General features: G+C 41.1%; 1 protein-coding gene across 1 annotated transcript in view; it reads right to left on the bottom strand.

Moving 5' to 3' along the window:
* Window positions 1-16,679, bottom strand: part of CTNNA3 (catenin alpha 3) — a 968,742-nt gene that overhangs the window by 17,928 nt on the left and 934,135 nt on the right. The window contains exons 15-16 of the mRNA XM_029911396.1: window positions 16,494-16,599; window positions 9,831-9,965 (exon numbers count right to left, since the gene is read on the bottom strand). Coding sequence (XP_029767256.1) covers window positions 9,831-9,965; window positions 16,494-16,599 — 241 coding nt within the window. The remainder of the gene's footprint in view (window positions 1-9,830; window positions 9,966-16,493; window positions 16,600-16,679) is intronic.

Raw genomic sequence — 16,679 nt, 5'->3', positions numbered from 1 at the left:
GGGACTCACCCAGAGCATAGTGATGGAAACTCTACCTCCAGAGTTCCACAAGGATCAATTCTCTCTGGTCCTGTTCAACATCTATATGCAACCACTAGGTGAACCAGTCAGATGACATGGACTCAAATGCCTGCAGTATGAAAATGGTACACAGCTCTATCTGTCCTTCTCCACATACAACCACAACGGCCCAGAACTTGGAGGAGATCAGCTCATGAATGACAAACAGTGGGCTGAAGCTGAACCTGAGCAAGACAGAAGAGATTCCGGTAGGCAGAGGAAAGTATTTGGAAGAATTTGCAACCACAGTGCGGTCTCCTTTGATTGAAGGTGAACATCCACAAATGGTCAATTCAGTCCATAGTTTAGGAGTATTCTTGGATTCCTCACTGAAGCTGGGGGTCTTACATAGCAAGAGTCATGATAATACTTTCTACCATACCTAGCTGGTTAGGAGACTCCATCTCATTCTAGAAGCTGAAGACTTGGGCCTCAGTTATTCATCGCCTCTTGGCTGGACTACAGCAATGTATACCTGGCCATGCAACCTTTAGCACTTAGGAAACTCCAACTAGTACAGAATGCTGGAGCACATCTCCTTAGCAACACAGGCTTACACATAAAACCCATCCACCACTCTGTACATTGGTTTCCCATAGAATTTTGAATTGAGCTCACAGTCAAAGTGCTGCATGGGCCAGGCCCAGGATATCTAAAGCTCCAGGATGCAGACTGTGGGAGCAACAAATATGCTCCTCTGAACTCTCAATAATAAGAGTAAATCTGATCTGTGTGAGAGACAGAACTTTCTCTGGGGGCATTCTGAAACTGTGAAATGAACACCCCCAAGAACTAAACACCATCATAAATTTCCCTCTCAGGCGGAAAAACCATGTGACAGATGTGTGGTCATGTCCCATAATGCACTACTAGAAGGCACTCAGATACTACGGTGATGAGTTGTGGTATAAATACCTATATATAACAATAGACAATCTCAGTTTTTCATAATTATTAATGGTATCCAGGGTTGTGTGAAACATGATAAAGCCATTTTAAAAGCATGACAAAAAAGAAATCCCCTACTTGTTCGAACAAACTCAGCTGAGGGGCTCCAATGACCGGGGAATATGTTGAAGGGAAAGGCAATAAATATGGAGCCAACAATCAGTATACTGCTGAACACCTTTGGGAAACAAACTTTTTTTTTTTAACCAGTTGGGGAAAGATGGACTGAGACTAGAGTCAAGGGAAGAGCAAGATACACACCTTAGGTTCCAACACAGAAAAAGATATGAGCACTGGTGGATTTAATTTAAGAGAGATTCCTAAACTGCAGGTGATGTCTGAGCACATGTTCCTATCAGGATGAGAGACAAGGTGGGTGAGGCGATATCTTCTATTGGACCAAAGCTATTAGCTCACCCACTTTAATAGCTTAGGACCGACACAGCTACAACTACATATTAGTTTTCACTGTAGCTGGGGCTTGTATTGTTAACTATTTCACAACTCAATAGTTTCTTCTTAAAGCCACATTATGGGCAGCCAGTCAAAAGAATGCCAGCTGACCTCAGCTATAATAACCCTTTCCGCAAAAAAAAAAAAAAAAAAAAAAAGACTCTCATAGTAACCAACATGTCACATTTTGGCAGGGGCAATTTTCCAAATGAGCCACAGAACAGGGAGCCGTGAAAGCAGTATGCTTATAATACTTGCAAATATAGGTGCATAATTGCACATATAAATAGGTATCTCTAAAAGGCTGGGCCATAGTTTCTATGCAGTGCAAAGAGAACTTAGATTTTAAAGATCTTATTCAACACTGCATATTATGCAAGTTATGATCCTTGGAAGGACAAAAGTATGATTATGGGGATTGGAACTTATTTGTCCTAGGGTGTCTAGGCATTTTAAGTTAATTTTTAGATCCAAATAACCGATTGCTTTCCCCCCCCTAATAATTTCCCCAAGTCAATCAATTCTGCCTCCCCAAAAATCAGTAATTGAGCAGGTCTCCTCAGATTTTGTGTCCCCTACTAGTCTCCAGGTTACACAGGAAGCTCAGCTGAGTCTCCCAATTTCTCTGTCTTCATCTGGCCCCCTGCTCTTTGGTTCTTACTCTATATTCTTAAAGGAGCAGCAACTCAGAAACCACTCTGCCCTCTTCTCCCCCCCGCCCCACTACCTTTTCCCCTTCTGAAAAACCATTAATGGCACCCGGACTATTCTGCTCCCTGTCTCTTCCCTCTCCTCCAGTCAAAGGAACAATGGTTGAGGGGTAGGGGAAAAGCCAGCTTCTGATTCAAGGCTTCTCCTCAGCAGTGAGTGATGCATTAGGATTGCCTCTGAGAGGGGGGGCAGAGCACCCTGCCTGCTGCCACAGTTCTGGGACATGGGCTAGACTCCAACCTGGAACTGTGCCAGCCATAGACTTTCTGCTTTTTATTTTATTGCCATTAAACTGAGGACATTTCTAGCTCTTTTAAAAAGCCCACAAAGCTAGCAGTGAGTCTGTAGGATTACTCTCTGAAGGAACTTTTTACTTGAGACAAAGTGCTAATTAAGCATATAAAATGGGTATTGAAATACTCAAATGCTGACATATGTGTCCAAATGCAAAGTTGGATGGCTTATTTAAGTGCCGATCTTTGTTCAAACTAGAGTCCCTTGTTTCAATATTAAGTTAGTCTAGGAGTTGAGGCACAATCAGGGATATTCAAAAATAAATTAGACCAGACATTCATGGAAAAAAATGCTGTGAAATAGCCTGCATGATGCAGGGGATCAGACTAGGTGACCTGAGAAATATTTTCCACCCCAATTATCTGATGCTGTGATACTGCAACTACTGGGACACATCTGAAAAAAAACATATTAGAAGGAATCAGTACTCCTGCAATTATTCCTCTCTTTCTGTACTTCCAATAGTTAAAAAAAAAAGCCAGCTACAGAGCTATGTTTGGTCTCCCTTACTACATTATGTGGTGATAGTAGATATAGATGGAACAAAAAAACCCTTACTACTTCTTAGTACCACAAATAGACCAGAACACCCACACGTTAATTTCCTGCATTATGATATAATTCCAAGAACTCTCTCTTCCTGAAGCCGGTATTGCAAAATGACATCTCGAGTAGTGCAAGCCAGTCAATATTTCTGGAAATGCAATACCTGTAGAGTACCTACAAATAGTATTATGGATAATATGCTAAAATAAATGTAACTACTGATTACTGGGGACTACAGACATCTCTTTGTTATTTCCAGTGTGGTATGAAGATTGTGTTGCAGCTGAAGCGGTATTGTTCAGTCAGTGTCAGTGCATCTTGTAGACATTCCCAGGTGGGGACGAGGGCTTAGCATACAGCTGTTGGAAAATGCCAAAATTTGAAAAGCAGCAATAAAACCAGAAGCAGGGAATACAAAGAATTTCCCCCGTCCTACTTTTCATCATACCAACTAAAGGCTTGGTAAATCCTTGCAAACATTACTTGTAGATGGCCAAAATGTTGACAATATTTTCGTCCTTTTGTTTAAAATGTTTTACTGTTTCCCAGGGATGTAAATGAAGGACTAAATATTGACTCAGTCAGAGTGTTTTTTTAAATAAATGAAATCAGAATCGAAGTGTACAAGAGAACATTAGAATCTGTTTTTCTATCAAAGCCATTACTGTGGTATCTGAAGCATCTATGGCGGGCTGCATAGTAGAATGAAAAGTGCTGCAGCGCAGAGAAAAGCAGTGAGGAATAAGCAGAAGCTATCCACATAAGTGAAACTGCTGAGAAGCTGCACATGTTTAAAATTGGCCTAACGTCAAGACTCTGTAAATCAAGAACAGCAGTAAAAAGGAATGACACCTGGAGTCTCCAGAAGTGCCCTCAGCCAAGCCTATCAATTAAACCTACATTGGCACTATGGCAGGGTTTTTCATTTTATTTTACATACGAATCTTGCAAAGATATGCTGAACACAGTGTTGTTGTAGCTTGCTGGTCCCAGGACATTAGAGAGACAACAGAAGTTGGCCCCACTGTCTCTCTCTAAAGGTAGGCTGACACAAAATTAGGTCAACATAAGCCACCTGGAATTGATCTAGTTGTGCATCTGTCTACACTCAAAATTTCCTCCTGCCAATGTAAGTGCCCTGTTACAAAGGCACAATAACACCACCTCCCCAAAGCAGTGTTGGGCCATGGTTGATGTACTGAGGTCAACACAACATGCATGTAGACATGTTACTTATGTCAACCCTAACAGCCCAACACTGATTGCTCTGATTGGACTTGTCATAAAGCCTGGAAGTTCCTGCCTCTTAAAGCCCAGCAAATTTTTGAAATGCCTTTTCCTGATCGTCCAGCTTGGTGAGCACATCTAGCAGGTCTCCATTGTTGTGCACAACTGCCCAGATGACCAATAAGGCTACACACGCTAGATGCATTCCAGCCTGGATTGGCCAGAAATATTGGATCTCCTGGGCCTGTGGGGAGAAGCGGCTGTGCAAGCACAGCTATGGACCAGCCATAGAAACATTGACAGCTATGAACAGATTGCAGGGGAGATGCAGGAGCATAACAGGGACCAGCAGCAGGGCCATGTGAAAGTGAAGGAACTGTGTCAGGCATCTCAGAAGGCCAGGGAGGCCAGCAGTTAACCTGGTGCTGAGCCACAGACCTGCTGCTTTTACTAAAAGAGCCCCCCCCAAGCACAGATACTTCAGAGACGCCCAAGCCACAGGCCCTTGGCCTGAACAGTGAGAACCAGGATGACGTGGGGGACATGCAACCAGGGATCAGCTATGCCAGGACCTGTTTGAGAGTTCATCGCTGTCCAGTCAGTCCCAGCAGTTGAGCACGGGTGAACCCAATTCAGGTAAGCGTGTAAATTTATTTCTCATTACCTTGCTAGAAGAGGTAGTGATACAACTAAAAGACCATTTTTATCTGCTTTTCATTCCTCTGTAGAGTTAGACTAAGTGGGGTGGGGGAATGCAGAGCAGTTTGTTTATGTACGCAGGGCTGTCCCTTGAAGCCTTCTGAGAGATCTCAATGAAACTTTCAAGGAGGTGCTCTGCGGTCCACTCCCAAGGGTTTCTATGGATGGCAGCCTTCCATCAGACACTTTCCCATGCCAGTCAGCGATAACTTCGGCAGGCACCATGGCAGACTGTAGCAATGCGGGACTCACCCCTGCGGCGCCTCCTGTTGGTTTTCTCTGGGAATTAGCTCATCCAGCCTCTGGAGCGCCCTCTGCAGGCTGGTGTCCTGCTGCCGCTTGGCCCCCATGTCCCTCCCGGACCCAGTGCCCCATTATCTGGGGTGCTTCCCCCTGACAGTAACCCTGTTCTCTCAGGGTCTCCCCTCCCCAAGGAACCCCCACCCACTATCCCCACCTTGCCTCAGTCGTAGGCTACTGCCAGTCACCAACTAGCCCCTGCTCCCTGGGGCAGACTGCAGTATAAGCCACTTAACACAGGCAAGGTTGAGTTCAGACCTGCTGCTTTTGCCTACTCCTGGGCTGCCCTCTGCAATCCCCAGTACCCATTGGCCTTCTGCTAGGCCGCAGCCTGGAGCTTTCCAGGCTGGAGCTCCCCAGCCTTTCCCCAGCCCTTCTCTACTCAGGTACTCTGCTCAGGTCCCTGAAGCCAGGTCCCTCCCTCTTAGAAGCTAGAGGGAGTCTGTCTGTGCTCTTGGCTCAAAGCCTTTTTATAGGGGCCGGCTGTGGTCTGTTTGGGGCGTGGCTCCCAGCTGTGCCTACTTCCCCAATCAGCCTGGGAGCTGCTTGCCCCAGCCACAGCCCTCTGCTGGGATGTTCTAAGCCCCTCAGGGCAAGAGCAGGTGACCACCCCGCTACACAGACTAACAGCATACAGGCCAGAGTGCCTTTGGGAAACTGGAGGCTGCTTTGCTCTCTCTGCGTTTGTTACCCTCAGGAGTGAGAGATTACAGAAAATCACCACCGCCTGTGGAAAATGGTGCCAGTATTCAATACCATTGCTCTATATTCATAGTTGCATGCAACCAAGCAATTTCCCTCACCCTGGTGGGCTGTATTCATCATGGCTGCTGTGGCACCGTGTATGAGCAATCCTAAGCAGAGATGCCAATGAGCATGTATTGTTTAAAACTTTAGGGGAGCTCTTCTTATAGCCTTTGTATTTGGCTGTTCAGATACAGCAGACAGCCACTTCACCCCAGCAGCAACTTTTCCCCTTTTGTTCTCAGATATTATGCAGGACACAGCAGACAGCCATAACCATTGGGATTTTTTTTTCACAGAGATCCAATCCTGTGAGTAAACAATGCCAGCATTCCTTCAATCTGCCAAACGCACATTCAACTGTCATTCTGCACCTGCTGAGCTGGTAGCTAATCTTTCCTTGGTGCTGTCGAGGTGGCCAGTATATCACTTCATGAGCCAGGGGCAGGCTGGGTCCTCCAGGGCCACTGTTGGCATTTTAACATCACCAATGACAAACTATGGGTCAGGAAAGAAAGTGCCTGCTTGTAGCTTTCTGGACAGTCCTATGTTCTTAGAGATGCGAGCATTGTGCACCTTCCCTGAACAGCCAACACTGATGTTGGTGAGGCATCCCCAGTGATCCACGAATGCTTGCATAACCATAGAAAATAGCCCTTTCTGTTGCTGTACTCTGTGGCAAGGTGATCTGGTGCCAAAAGAGGGATGTACTTGCCAGCTATCGCTCCACTGCAGTTCAGGAACTCCACTGCTGCAAATCCATCCACTATATCCTTCATATTGCTGAGAGTCAGAGCCCTGTACAGCATGAGATGATTAACGGCCCTTCACACTTGCATGACAACAGCCCCCAGAACAGATTTTCCAATGCCAAAATGATTTCCCACTGACTGGTAGCTATCTGGTGTCACAAGTGCTGCTCTCTTTTTGATGTCCTTGTTTAACACACACACCTTCTGGGTGTGGTGTTGTGTCCCATCTAGTGGAACCGAGACCACTTAGAGAGCTAAAATGAGTCTGCTCTACAACCTTAGTTAACAGCCAGTTAGCTTTTAGCTCATGCGATAGAGGCTCATGCACTAAGCTCCAGAGATCCCAGGTTCAATCCTGCCCACCGACGACCTGGGTCTGTTGGTGTTACATTTGCACTGGAGGGCTGGGATGAGGTTGACACACAGATCCAGAAATGTGGCCTTGTGCATCCAAAAATTCTGCGGACACCGCTCATCATCCCAAACCAGCATTATGATGCAATCCCACCACTCAGTGCTCATTTCTCAGGCCCAGAAGTGGTGCTCCACCATCTGAAGCTGCTCAGTGAATGCCACCAACAACCTTGAATTGGTTCTCACTATGTCCCATAGCAATCTGTCCTGCAAGAAATCAGCATGGTTGGCATTGATTTGGTTTTTCTTCCAGCTCTCCAAATACCAGAGGATTGCCCGTCCTCTAATTGCAATGCATATGACAATAGTGTAGAGCCGTGCAGGCTCCATGCTTCTGGATGAACAGTGAGGAGGGCCACATGGGTTCGTGGGATTTCTAAAAAAGGCACAAACATTATGGGATATAGATGACATTATGGGATGGAGACAGTTGCATGCTGGAAAGTTGAGCCCTTGCTCCCAGTCACCCATGAGTGACTCATTTCTGCCCCACCATTCATTGCCAAAAACTTCCCAAAAATCAGTGCACTGGACGGTGGTGGGTTGCACACTGAGGCCTGGTCTACACTACGACTTTAATTCGGATTTAGCTGCGTTAATCCGAATTAATCCTTAACCCGTCCACACAACGGAGCCAGTTACTTCGAATTAAAGGGCACTTAAAATCGATTTCTGTACTCCACCCCGACGAGCGGAGTAGCACCAAAATCGATTTTGTAAATTCGAATTAGGGGTAGTGTGGCCGCACACCACCGAATTAATGTGGTTAAAATTAATGGGGTAGTGTGGCCGCACACCACCGAATTAATGTGGTTAAAAACCGAATTAATGTGCTTAGTGTGGCCGCGCACAATCAAATTTATACAATCTGTTTCCCAAATTCGAATTATCTAAATTCGAATTAATCTCGTAGTGTAGACGTACCCTGAGATACCTACCCATGGTGCACAACACTGTGCATCAACAGAAGCACTTCTGGTGAGCATATACAGCACCAGTGCAAAGAGCCAAGTATACACATGCACAAATGATACACTATTTGGTGGTGGCTTTATGCTGACGTAATGTGCATCAACCAAAGTTTATAGTGCAGACATGGCCACAGGAAAGTTGCATACAGAGGGGAAGCCAGCGGCATAGGAGAGATCGCCTCAAAATATTTACTTGCCTTTTTTTTTTTTTTGCTGTAAGATGTGCTAGTGAGAGTAATGTATATCTGTCTGTGTTCTCAGATGCCTCAGTAAGTAAGTAATCAAGTATTGATGATACTCTAATATATGAAGGGAATGATGCCAGAACTCCACCACACTCACCAGCACCTCCTCAGACACAGTATTGCCATAAACTAAGATAAAGAAGAAAATGAAAAATAAAACAATTTCATTAATTTACAACCTAATTAAAATCCAACATTTTTTTCAAAGAAAAAACTACCACAGCATGTAGGATTACATTTCTGCAGTCTCCAAAGATTTAAATATGGTCATCAAATTCTCATCCAATATGACCTTCAGGATAAACTACAAAAACTGATCCAATTTAAGTCTTGTCTAAGCAGAAGAAGATTCATGTAACATCTAGTTAGATTATAAGACCAAAAAAAACCGAGGTCCAGGTTTAAAAAACAAAATACTTCAGTCCCTGAAAATGTAACCAGTGCGTGCATGGAGACCATAGAAAAATCGTTGTTGCATTCAAGTAATTATTGTTTGTATACCTTTGTAGTTACATTCTAATATGTATTTGTTCATATAACTTCAAGCATTTGTGAGCATGGAGATATCAGATAGGAATAAGTATTACTTAGACTGTAAGTTCTTTGGGGCAGGGACCATTTTTGTTATGTGTTTGTATAGCACTGCGCACAGGTCCATGACAGATCCTTGCTCCTAGGCACTACCTCAGCACAAATAATAATAGCACAATGAAAAAGGTTGTTTCTTCACTGATGGAATAATCTGAATACTCAGGGCCAGATTATTCTGCTAGGTGAGTTACTCTCTTGCAGGAGGACAGAAATTCTACTAATTGGTGCTCAAAATCATAGCAATGCTAAATTGTAGTTATCTACCCTAACCTGATGTCCCCAGGCTAATGCAGGTCCATAAATCTAATTAAGCACCAACTTCCCTTGTTCTCAGGGCTTTGTTTTGTTTTGTTTGGCTCTCTTACTCTCACATTGCAACAGCCTGACTAGAACCTCCCCAGTCAATTCCTTATGAGCTGGGAACAACAGCTCTCAAATCAAAAAGTGAAAATATATAGAAAGAAATCCATGGGATGAGAAAGATGCAGCATTGGGTAAACACACATTACCTCAAAATGGGTCTGATTTTCTAAACCAATTTTAGATCAGTTTCTCGCTATTGGAGTTAACTTAGTTACTTCAGTGTAACAGAATGAAGAATCAGACCACTTGATATCTTTAATGATACCGGGCCTGATTCTCCACTGCCTTGCATCATCTGTGAGGTGTAAAATGTTTTCTTTCTGATTTGATAGTGACTTGTACTCACTTTGCTCGGGTATAAATGACAACACAAGATATAAACCAGTGGGGAATAAAATAAGGACCAGAGGACTATACGAGTACATTTCACAAATGCTACAAATTCACTCAAAAATTTGAAATCTATAGTTGTACCTAGCACAGAAAGTATCTTCTGGACTCTTTTTACTTACAGCAGACACGATGAGCTCTCCACTGAGATTCTGGATTTCTGCTTTAACTTGACTGCAGATTTTGAGCTGGTGACAATAGAGCTTGATCTGTTCCAGGTAAGCCAATACATCCTGTTTACATGATTGGTCAGGACACTACATATTAAAAAGAATAATGAATAAAACATTTTCTACAAATTCTTAATCACTTCAATTTTCAATTATTAAGTTTAAGATTTAATCTTTTCTAAACTCTCAGCTCTCCAACATAGTGTGTTAATGTCCAAATGAGTGAACGTATTTCAAATATGCATTCAAAATTTAGACCCAGACTGTTATCAGATTCATGTTCCCTTTAGGAATGTTCATTGTAATTGCTCTCTAATGTAGTCTTGCTCTCCACTGCTCTAAAGTTTGGTTATTTGCTAATTTTGTGAACCTTTTAAACTCTACAAACAAAGATGTGCACAGTAATCCCAGACTTCATTGCATTCACCCATCCTTAATTCAAGACTACTGGAATTGCCTTAGCCATAGTTCTACTGAGTAGCTTTCACTAGTGCATGAAATTACTACTTTCCTTCAGCACCTAAGAGGCTCTGCATTCATTTTTGCAGTATTACTTACCATTTACTTTGCAAGCTACATGGACTAATAACAATGGAAACCCACATTAATAGATGGTTATACTATGAGTGACTCTAGGTTATGGCCTCTATCCTGATGCCACTCAAGGCAATGACAAAATTCCCATTGACATTGGTTGGAGAAGGAGTAGGTCATAGTTGTGAACAATATCTCATGGTAAAGTCTCTGTTTTTTATGGTGATGCTCATACTTTCTATGAAATCTTCTCTTTACTCTCTCATGACTTCAGAGGAGTGATGAAGAAAGCTTTCAAGGAAATCTCTCTCTGATGAACAGACTATTCACATAGTACCTGATTCTCATTTACACTAAGGCTACTATTCACTGGTGTGGCAGTGTAAAGGGGTCTTAAAGGGGTATTGAATCCCTATACATTGCCAGAGCGGTACTGTAAAGGCCAATACAGTCTTTGAGAGATTTGTTTATAGGTTTTTTTACTGTAGATACCATGAAAATGTAGTCAGTTTCTTTTGATGGAACATTGTGTCAATACTAGTATATTTTTTAAAAAAAAGATACACTTCAACCAATTGTGGCAGGCCTGACCTTTTGCTGTTCATGGCTAGTGCATCATACCTTTATGCTTACTGTTAGAAAATACTGATAGTGTCAGTGTCAATAGAGCATAAGGCCCATCCAGGTTTCTGCTGTTGAAGAGAAATGACTCCAATGTTGTCTTGCACAGTGATGCATGTTATACACAAAGATCCTTTGATATAAAATCCACAAATAGGTAACACTATGAAGGAGCATCAGACTGCTTAATTCATGAGATACCTTGGGGAAAACCCTGGTCCTTTTAAAGTCACTGGTACTTTTCCTAGTGAGGCCAGGATTCACTCCACATTATTATAGAGTATAATTTAAAATTCTATTTATGAACTAAAAAACGGCATGTTTGAGATTTAGAAAAAGAAAGCCAGGAACAATCACAGGTTAAAAAAGTGAATCACTGGCTTGTAAACCTGAGAGATTCCATACTTCCTCCTAGATCTGAAAAAAAAGCAAATTTGGTACTGCTTTTTGGCCTCAATGCACTTTGTAATTAATGAGTTTAACACTGTTATCACCGTACAGTGTAGGCGGCTTGTGTAAACATTGTTTATTTCTGTAATTGCAGTTCCATAAAATCTGTCCTTCCAGTCATAAACAGCTGTAAGCATCAGGACTAACTGTATGGAGATTAAATATGTTGACTGGAACCATCTATTCAGTCCTCTACAGTTTTTTGTAAAATGACCTGTGATATTTATTTCCACTTGGGCAGATCCCAGAGATGGGCAGATAGGACTTTGGTGTAATTTCTCATTGACTTCAAATAGCTGTAAAATTGATCATATAAGTCTCCAGTGCAGAGGCAATGGTATTTAAAATTCAATGTATGTTTAGATAGGATGAACAGTGAGGTGGCAAAATTTGCAGATGGCACAATATTATTAGGATAGATAAGATTAGAGAAGAGTATTATAAACTCCAGAGACATAACGAAGCTAGGAAAATGGATAGAATGATGTCAGTGTTGACCAATACACATTTGAAGGAATAATTTTAATTACTGATACATATTACTGGGTTCTAAAGTAACTGTAACCACTCTGAAAAAAGGCCTGGGTTTCACTGTGGACAACTCAGCGGAAAGCTCTGCTAAGTGTGCCATGGAGGTCAAATAAAAAAATGTTACGACATATAACTACTGAGAATATTATAATGCCATTATATTATTTGTTGTTAAGATTTCACCTTGAGTGTTCTGCTTTGCTCATCCCATCTGAAAACAATATATCAAATAGAAAGGTTCCAGAGATAAGCAACCTACATGATGAGAAGCATGGAAAACTTCCATATAAGGAGAGATTGGAAACATTAGGTCTGTTCAGTGAGAAGATGAATAGTTATGGGGTATGATAGAGAGCTATACAGTAATGAATGTCATGGAGAAGGCCATTAACCTTTCCTCATAATAGAATTAAAAAGGGAGTAGCCAATGAAACTAAGGCAACACATCCAAAAGTGACAAATATTTTCCACAGCTCAAACCTGTGGAACTCATTACTAAATGATATGACTGAGCCAAGAGCTTAATGGCATTCAAAAAATTAAGAGGCATTTATATAGGTGATCTGAATTACATTAAACATGATAAAATAATACAAGGGATATAAACCCTCATGCTCGGGGATTAAGTAGCCGATTATTAACACTTTAGAAAGAAAATTCCTTTCTGGGCAGGTTATTCCATTAGGGGTTTCCTACACATCCCTCTGAAGCATATAGTACTGGCCACTATTAAATACGAGACCAGATGGACCAATGGTTTGTTCTAGTATGGTAATTACTATATTCCTAGCATTTATCATCCCAGAAAACAACTGATAGTTACCAGTTTAATTTCTCACACTGAGAAATAAGTTTCAGTTAGATACAGTGGCAAATTACAAACCGTTTGATTAGAGAGACAAGAGTAAGAGCTCTGTGTAGCTTGAAAGCTTGTCGCTTTCACCAACAGAAGTTGGTACAGTAAAATATATTACCTCACCCCCCTTGTCTCTCTAATATCCTGGGACCAACACGGCTACAACAACACTGCAAACAAAAGGGTTTGATTCTGTACCTATTGAAGTCAATGGGATCATAAATTCAACTAGAAGGTTGGCAGGGAGTGGAGGAGCTTTACAGAAATAATATCTGTGTAATATCTGTAAGATCCTCAAAATGGTTTGATAAGTGATGCAATAGTTGTGAATACAGTGAAACCTATATTGAAAATCAAGGTGAAAAAGTATTTCCATTAGCTGCTGGCAGAACAGTAGCACAAAAGATCAATACAAGTTATTCTGCAGGAAACTTTGACCATACATTTATTGGATTTTGATTTTACTACTTTACCAAAGAAATAAATGTCACTTCCTTTGCACTTGAGCTGAGCTTAGTGATGATTAATGCCTTGTATCACAATAGTAGTTTGCAGTATGTTCTCAGTAGATGTACATAAATTTTAAATATTTGTTTAATGTAACATTTAACATTTCTGATTGTCTCTTATCAGATAATCATTTTAAAGAATTTATTGTTAATCTTACTTTTAGGACTGTTTTTTTTATATGTGTGGCATCTGTATCTTGATGAGGAGATTTCCTAACTATTAATATAATGTTTGGCCTTAATTCTTTGATTTCTAGAGCACAACAATTATTTAAATTTGAATTTTATACAATATTGTGGGCATCTTCAATGACGACTTTAATCTCTAGCACATTCAATAAAAAGGAGATGTACTGACTATGTTGCCATATGACTTTCAGGTCACAAATTAGACAAGTGATTTTAGACAAGTGGTTCAGAACAATCTTATGTTAATTAAGTTTGCTAATTATTTCTTTGTGACTAATGTGTGTTTACATTGTTGCTCTGTTGAATATGTTCAGAGTAGTTAAATCTGAGTCATCTTAATAATAAAAATGGGTTGCAATGTGACTGAATTATGCTAATTGTACAGTACTGTCACATTTATTTAAAAAGAATAAGAGCAAAAAGTGTAGTTTTTTAAAGTGAGGAACCAAAGGTATTGTCAAATGGAGAACCTGTAAGATTCACTAAATGTAATTCATGGGAAATTTTTCCAGCTGAAAAACTACATGAACTAAAACAGTTTCACAATTCTCAATTTTGATTCTCTGAAACTGTGTGCAGCCTGAACCAAAATCATTCATTTGAAACTACTGTTCTTTATTAAATGCAAAAGGTCAAAGAGCTAAAGCAATGATTCTTCATTACACAGCAATAGCTTATTTCAGCTTCTCTCTCACTTTTGAAGCTAGATGAAGGAAATAAAGTAGAGGTTTGTATACGGAAAACTCTATCCTACGCTACTGTTGTTCTCTTAACTGCAAAGGCAGTCAGACTAATAGATTTGGGCTATGGGAAGATAGTGAATAGCAAACTGATGTGGTCCAACTAAATGACAACATTAGATGTGACAACAAATAAAAATGATTTAGTTATTCTCAGTTCAGGCTGCAGCTTTCTCAACTGGATAGGATGTGGTGAATAGAAGCATAGCTGGAAGAAGTATGTGTTCATAAATTCATGCTAATAATAATATTTTTGAACAATTATTTGAAAATTTGTGTTCCAGAGGAGTATACAGCATTTAGAGCTTTGTTGTAAAGAAAATAGGGAAAACAAATTAATGTTATTTACAGCTTATTTTTGGTTCAACAGAGGAAAAATCCCTTCCATGCACATCTTTTGCTTTTGCTGTACATAATTTCATCCTAATTTAATACCCAGTTTTAAGCTACATATAAAACGATAATGTTGTCAGTGAAATTATAACAAAACTGGTGGAAAAGAAGGATATTTCACTAAAGCTTAGTTTTCTGTATTAAACATCTTGACTGAAAAACAGTTTACAAGCCTTATCTTTGGATTTGATGTCCCATTTTACTCTGCAACAGATCTGTGACTGTCATTCTTAAACTTCAATCTACAGTTGCTAAAGAGAATCTTGACAAAAAAAGGAACCATGCTCTAGTGTAGTGCAGATGGTGAAAGGATGTATATGCTGAAAGAATTTCTGTCAAGACCAGAAAGAGGAATAACTTCTCTACCTTTCTGCTTAATTGTTCCTCTGAACACAAGTGCACAAACTAATAATATATACCTCTTGAAGTGTTTACTTAACTGGAGTATAATGAATAATGTGGCAGAGGACAAGAAAGATGAATAATCTGCTGTTGTTACATATGTTGTATAAATAAATAAGAGACACATGCTACACCATGAAGAGAGGGAAAGCTGGGTGGTCTGTTAGAGAGTAGAAGAGCAGAGACTCCGGAGCACGTTTGCCTGGACATGTAAGACAGCCACAGAGTTGCTGCTTGATGATCAGGACAGGTCGGTACTGGGAATCGAATGCTTCAGCTAGATAAGGACTGAGGACTGGCTCCTCCTGTGTGGTACAGTTGCATTACACTGCATTGCTTACTGGCACAATGTAGTCCTAAAGCCTGTTTCATTGGGGAAGATCACCTCAGTGAAGAGGTGGCATACAGGTAATGCAAGGCCTCTGCTTACTCACCTTCCATTCTGCCAGCTCAGCAAGGAAAAGGTCACATGGCCTGGACACCTGTGAGCAATGCTGATGCTGGGCTGCCTTTTTAAGCTATCTGGGTCTGTTTTAATCCATCATAAATTAGAGAAACCCTTGTGTTGTTCTAACACATCACTTTGGGACAGTCTTGCACAGAGCAGTACCAGGATCAGGGGAATGTAATGGCAAGCTCTCCGTCACTTTTACACACATTTGCTCTGTGTAACTGAGTTTTAGGATCTGGTCCTAAAACTTTCCACCAGACCACCACATGGTTTGACTCCAGTCCAAACTGCATGATTTACCCTTTTTCAGCACTATGCCCTGCAGAGGGTGTCATAATAGACACCTGTCCTGGGCAGCCAACAGCACATGGTGGTGATTGCTAAAAGAAGGGGAAGCAATGCTTGAAGACAGCACAGAGGAGCATCAGTCACATTCCATTTCTTAGAAACCCCTGGTCTGAACAGTCAAATTACATTCACCTAGTGTGATGTGAACCCTATCTCATTGGAATTAGAATGATATCTATTCCCTGCGAGTACCCAAACCCCTCAGCGCTACTGTTTAGACAAGCAGAGGGCAAAGCTTTGACTATGCTGTAGAATATTTGTATAAAAGCCTGTATGACTTCAATTGTTGTTGAAGACAATGCGGGGGGGGTCTTAATAAATATGCTTTACCATGCAGCTAAAGCTTTGCATTCTGTTTAGTTTAGCAACAGGGGTTGCACTTACTTTTAGAGAACCAATATACATATTCAAGGGTGGATTAAGGCAGGATCTAGAAAATCTGGGACCCAAAGATCCATGGGAGAAAGAATAGGAAAGGCAGATCTAGACATGCCATCAGTATTTTTGCAAAGCGACCTTTTAGTTGGCTGAATTGAATCTGGGGACGATTTAATCTCAATACGCCTCTGTACCAAACCTTACATGGCATACCTGGTTGGCAATCTGTCGTGCCAGCACATCCATCCTGGATCCAGACTCTGAAATCATCTTTGCTGCGTTAATCACATCAGATGTATTCTTCAGTGGGCCTCTACCCCTTAAAATGAAACAAAGTTAATTACATCATATAGCATATAGGAACAGAGTACCCATGAAAAATAGGGATAGAAAAAACTT

Source organism: Terrapene carolina, unplaced genomic scaffold (genome assembly GCF_002925995.2).
Source record: "Terrapene carolina triunguis isolate 2854851 unplaced genomic scaffold, T_m_triunguis-2.0 Scaffold95, whole genome shotgun sequence".
NCBI lineage: Eukaryota > Metazoa > Chordata > Testudines > Emydidae > Terrapene > Terrapene triunguis.
Note: the sequence above shows the minus strand (reverse complement) of the source record. Positions and strands in the feature narration are given on the sequence as shown.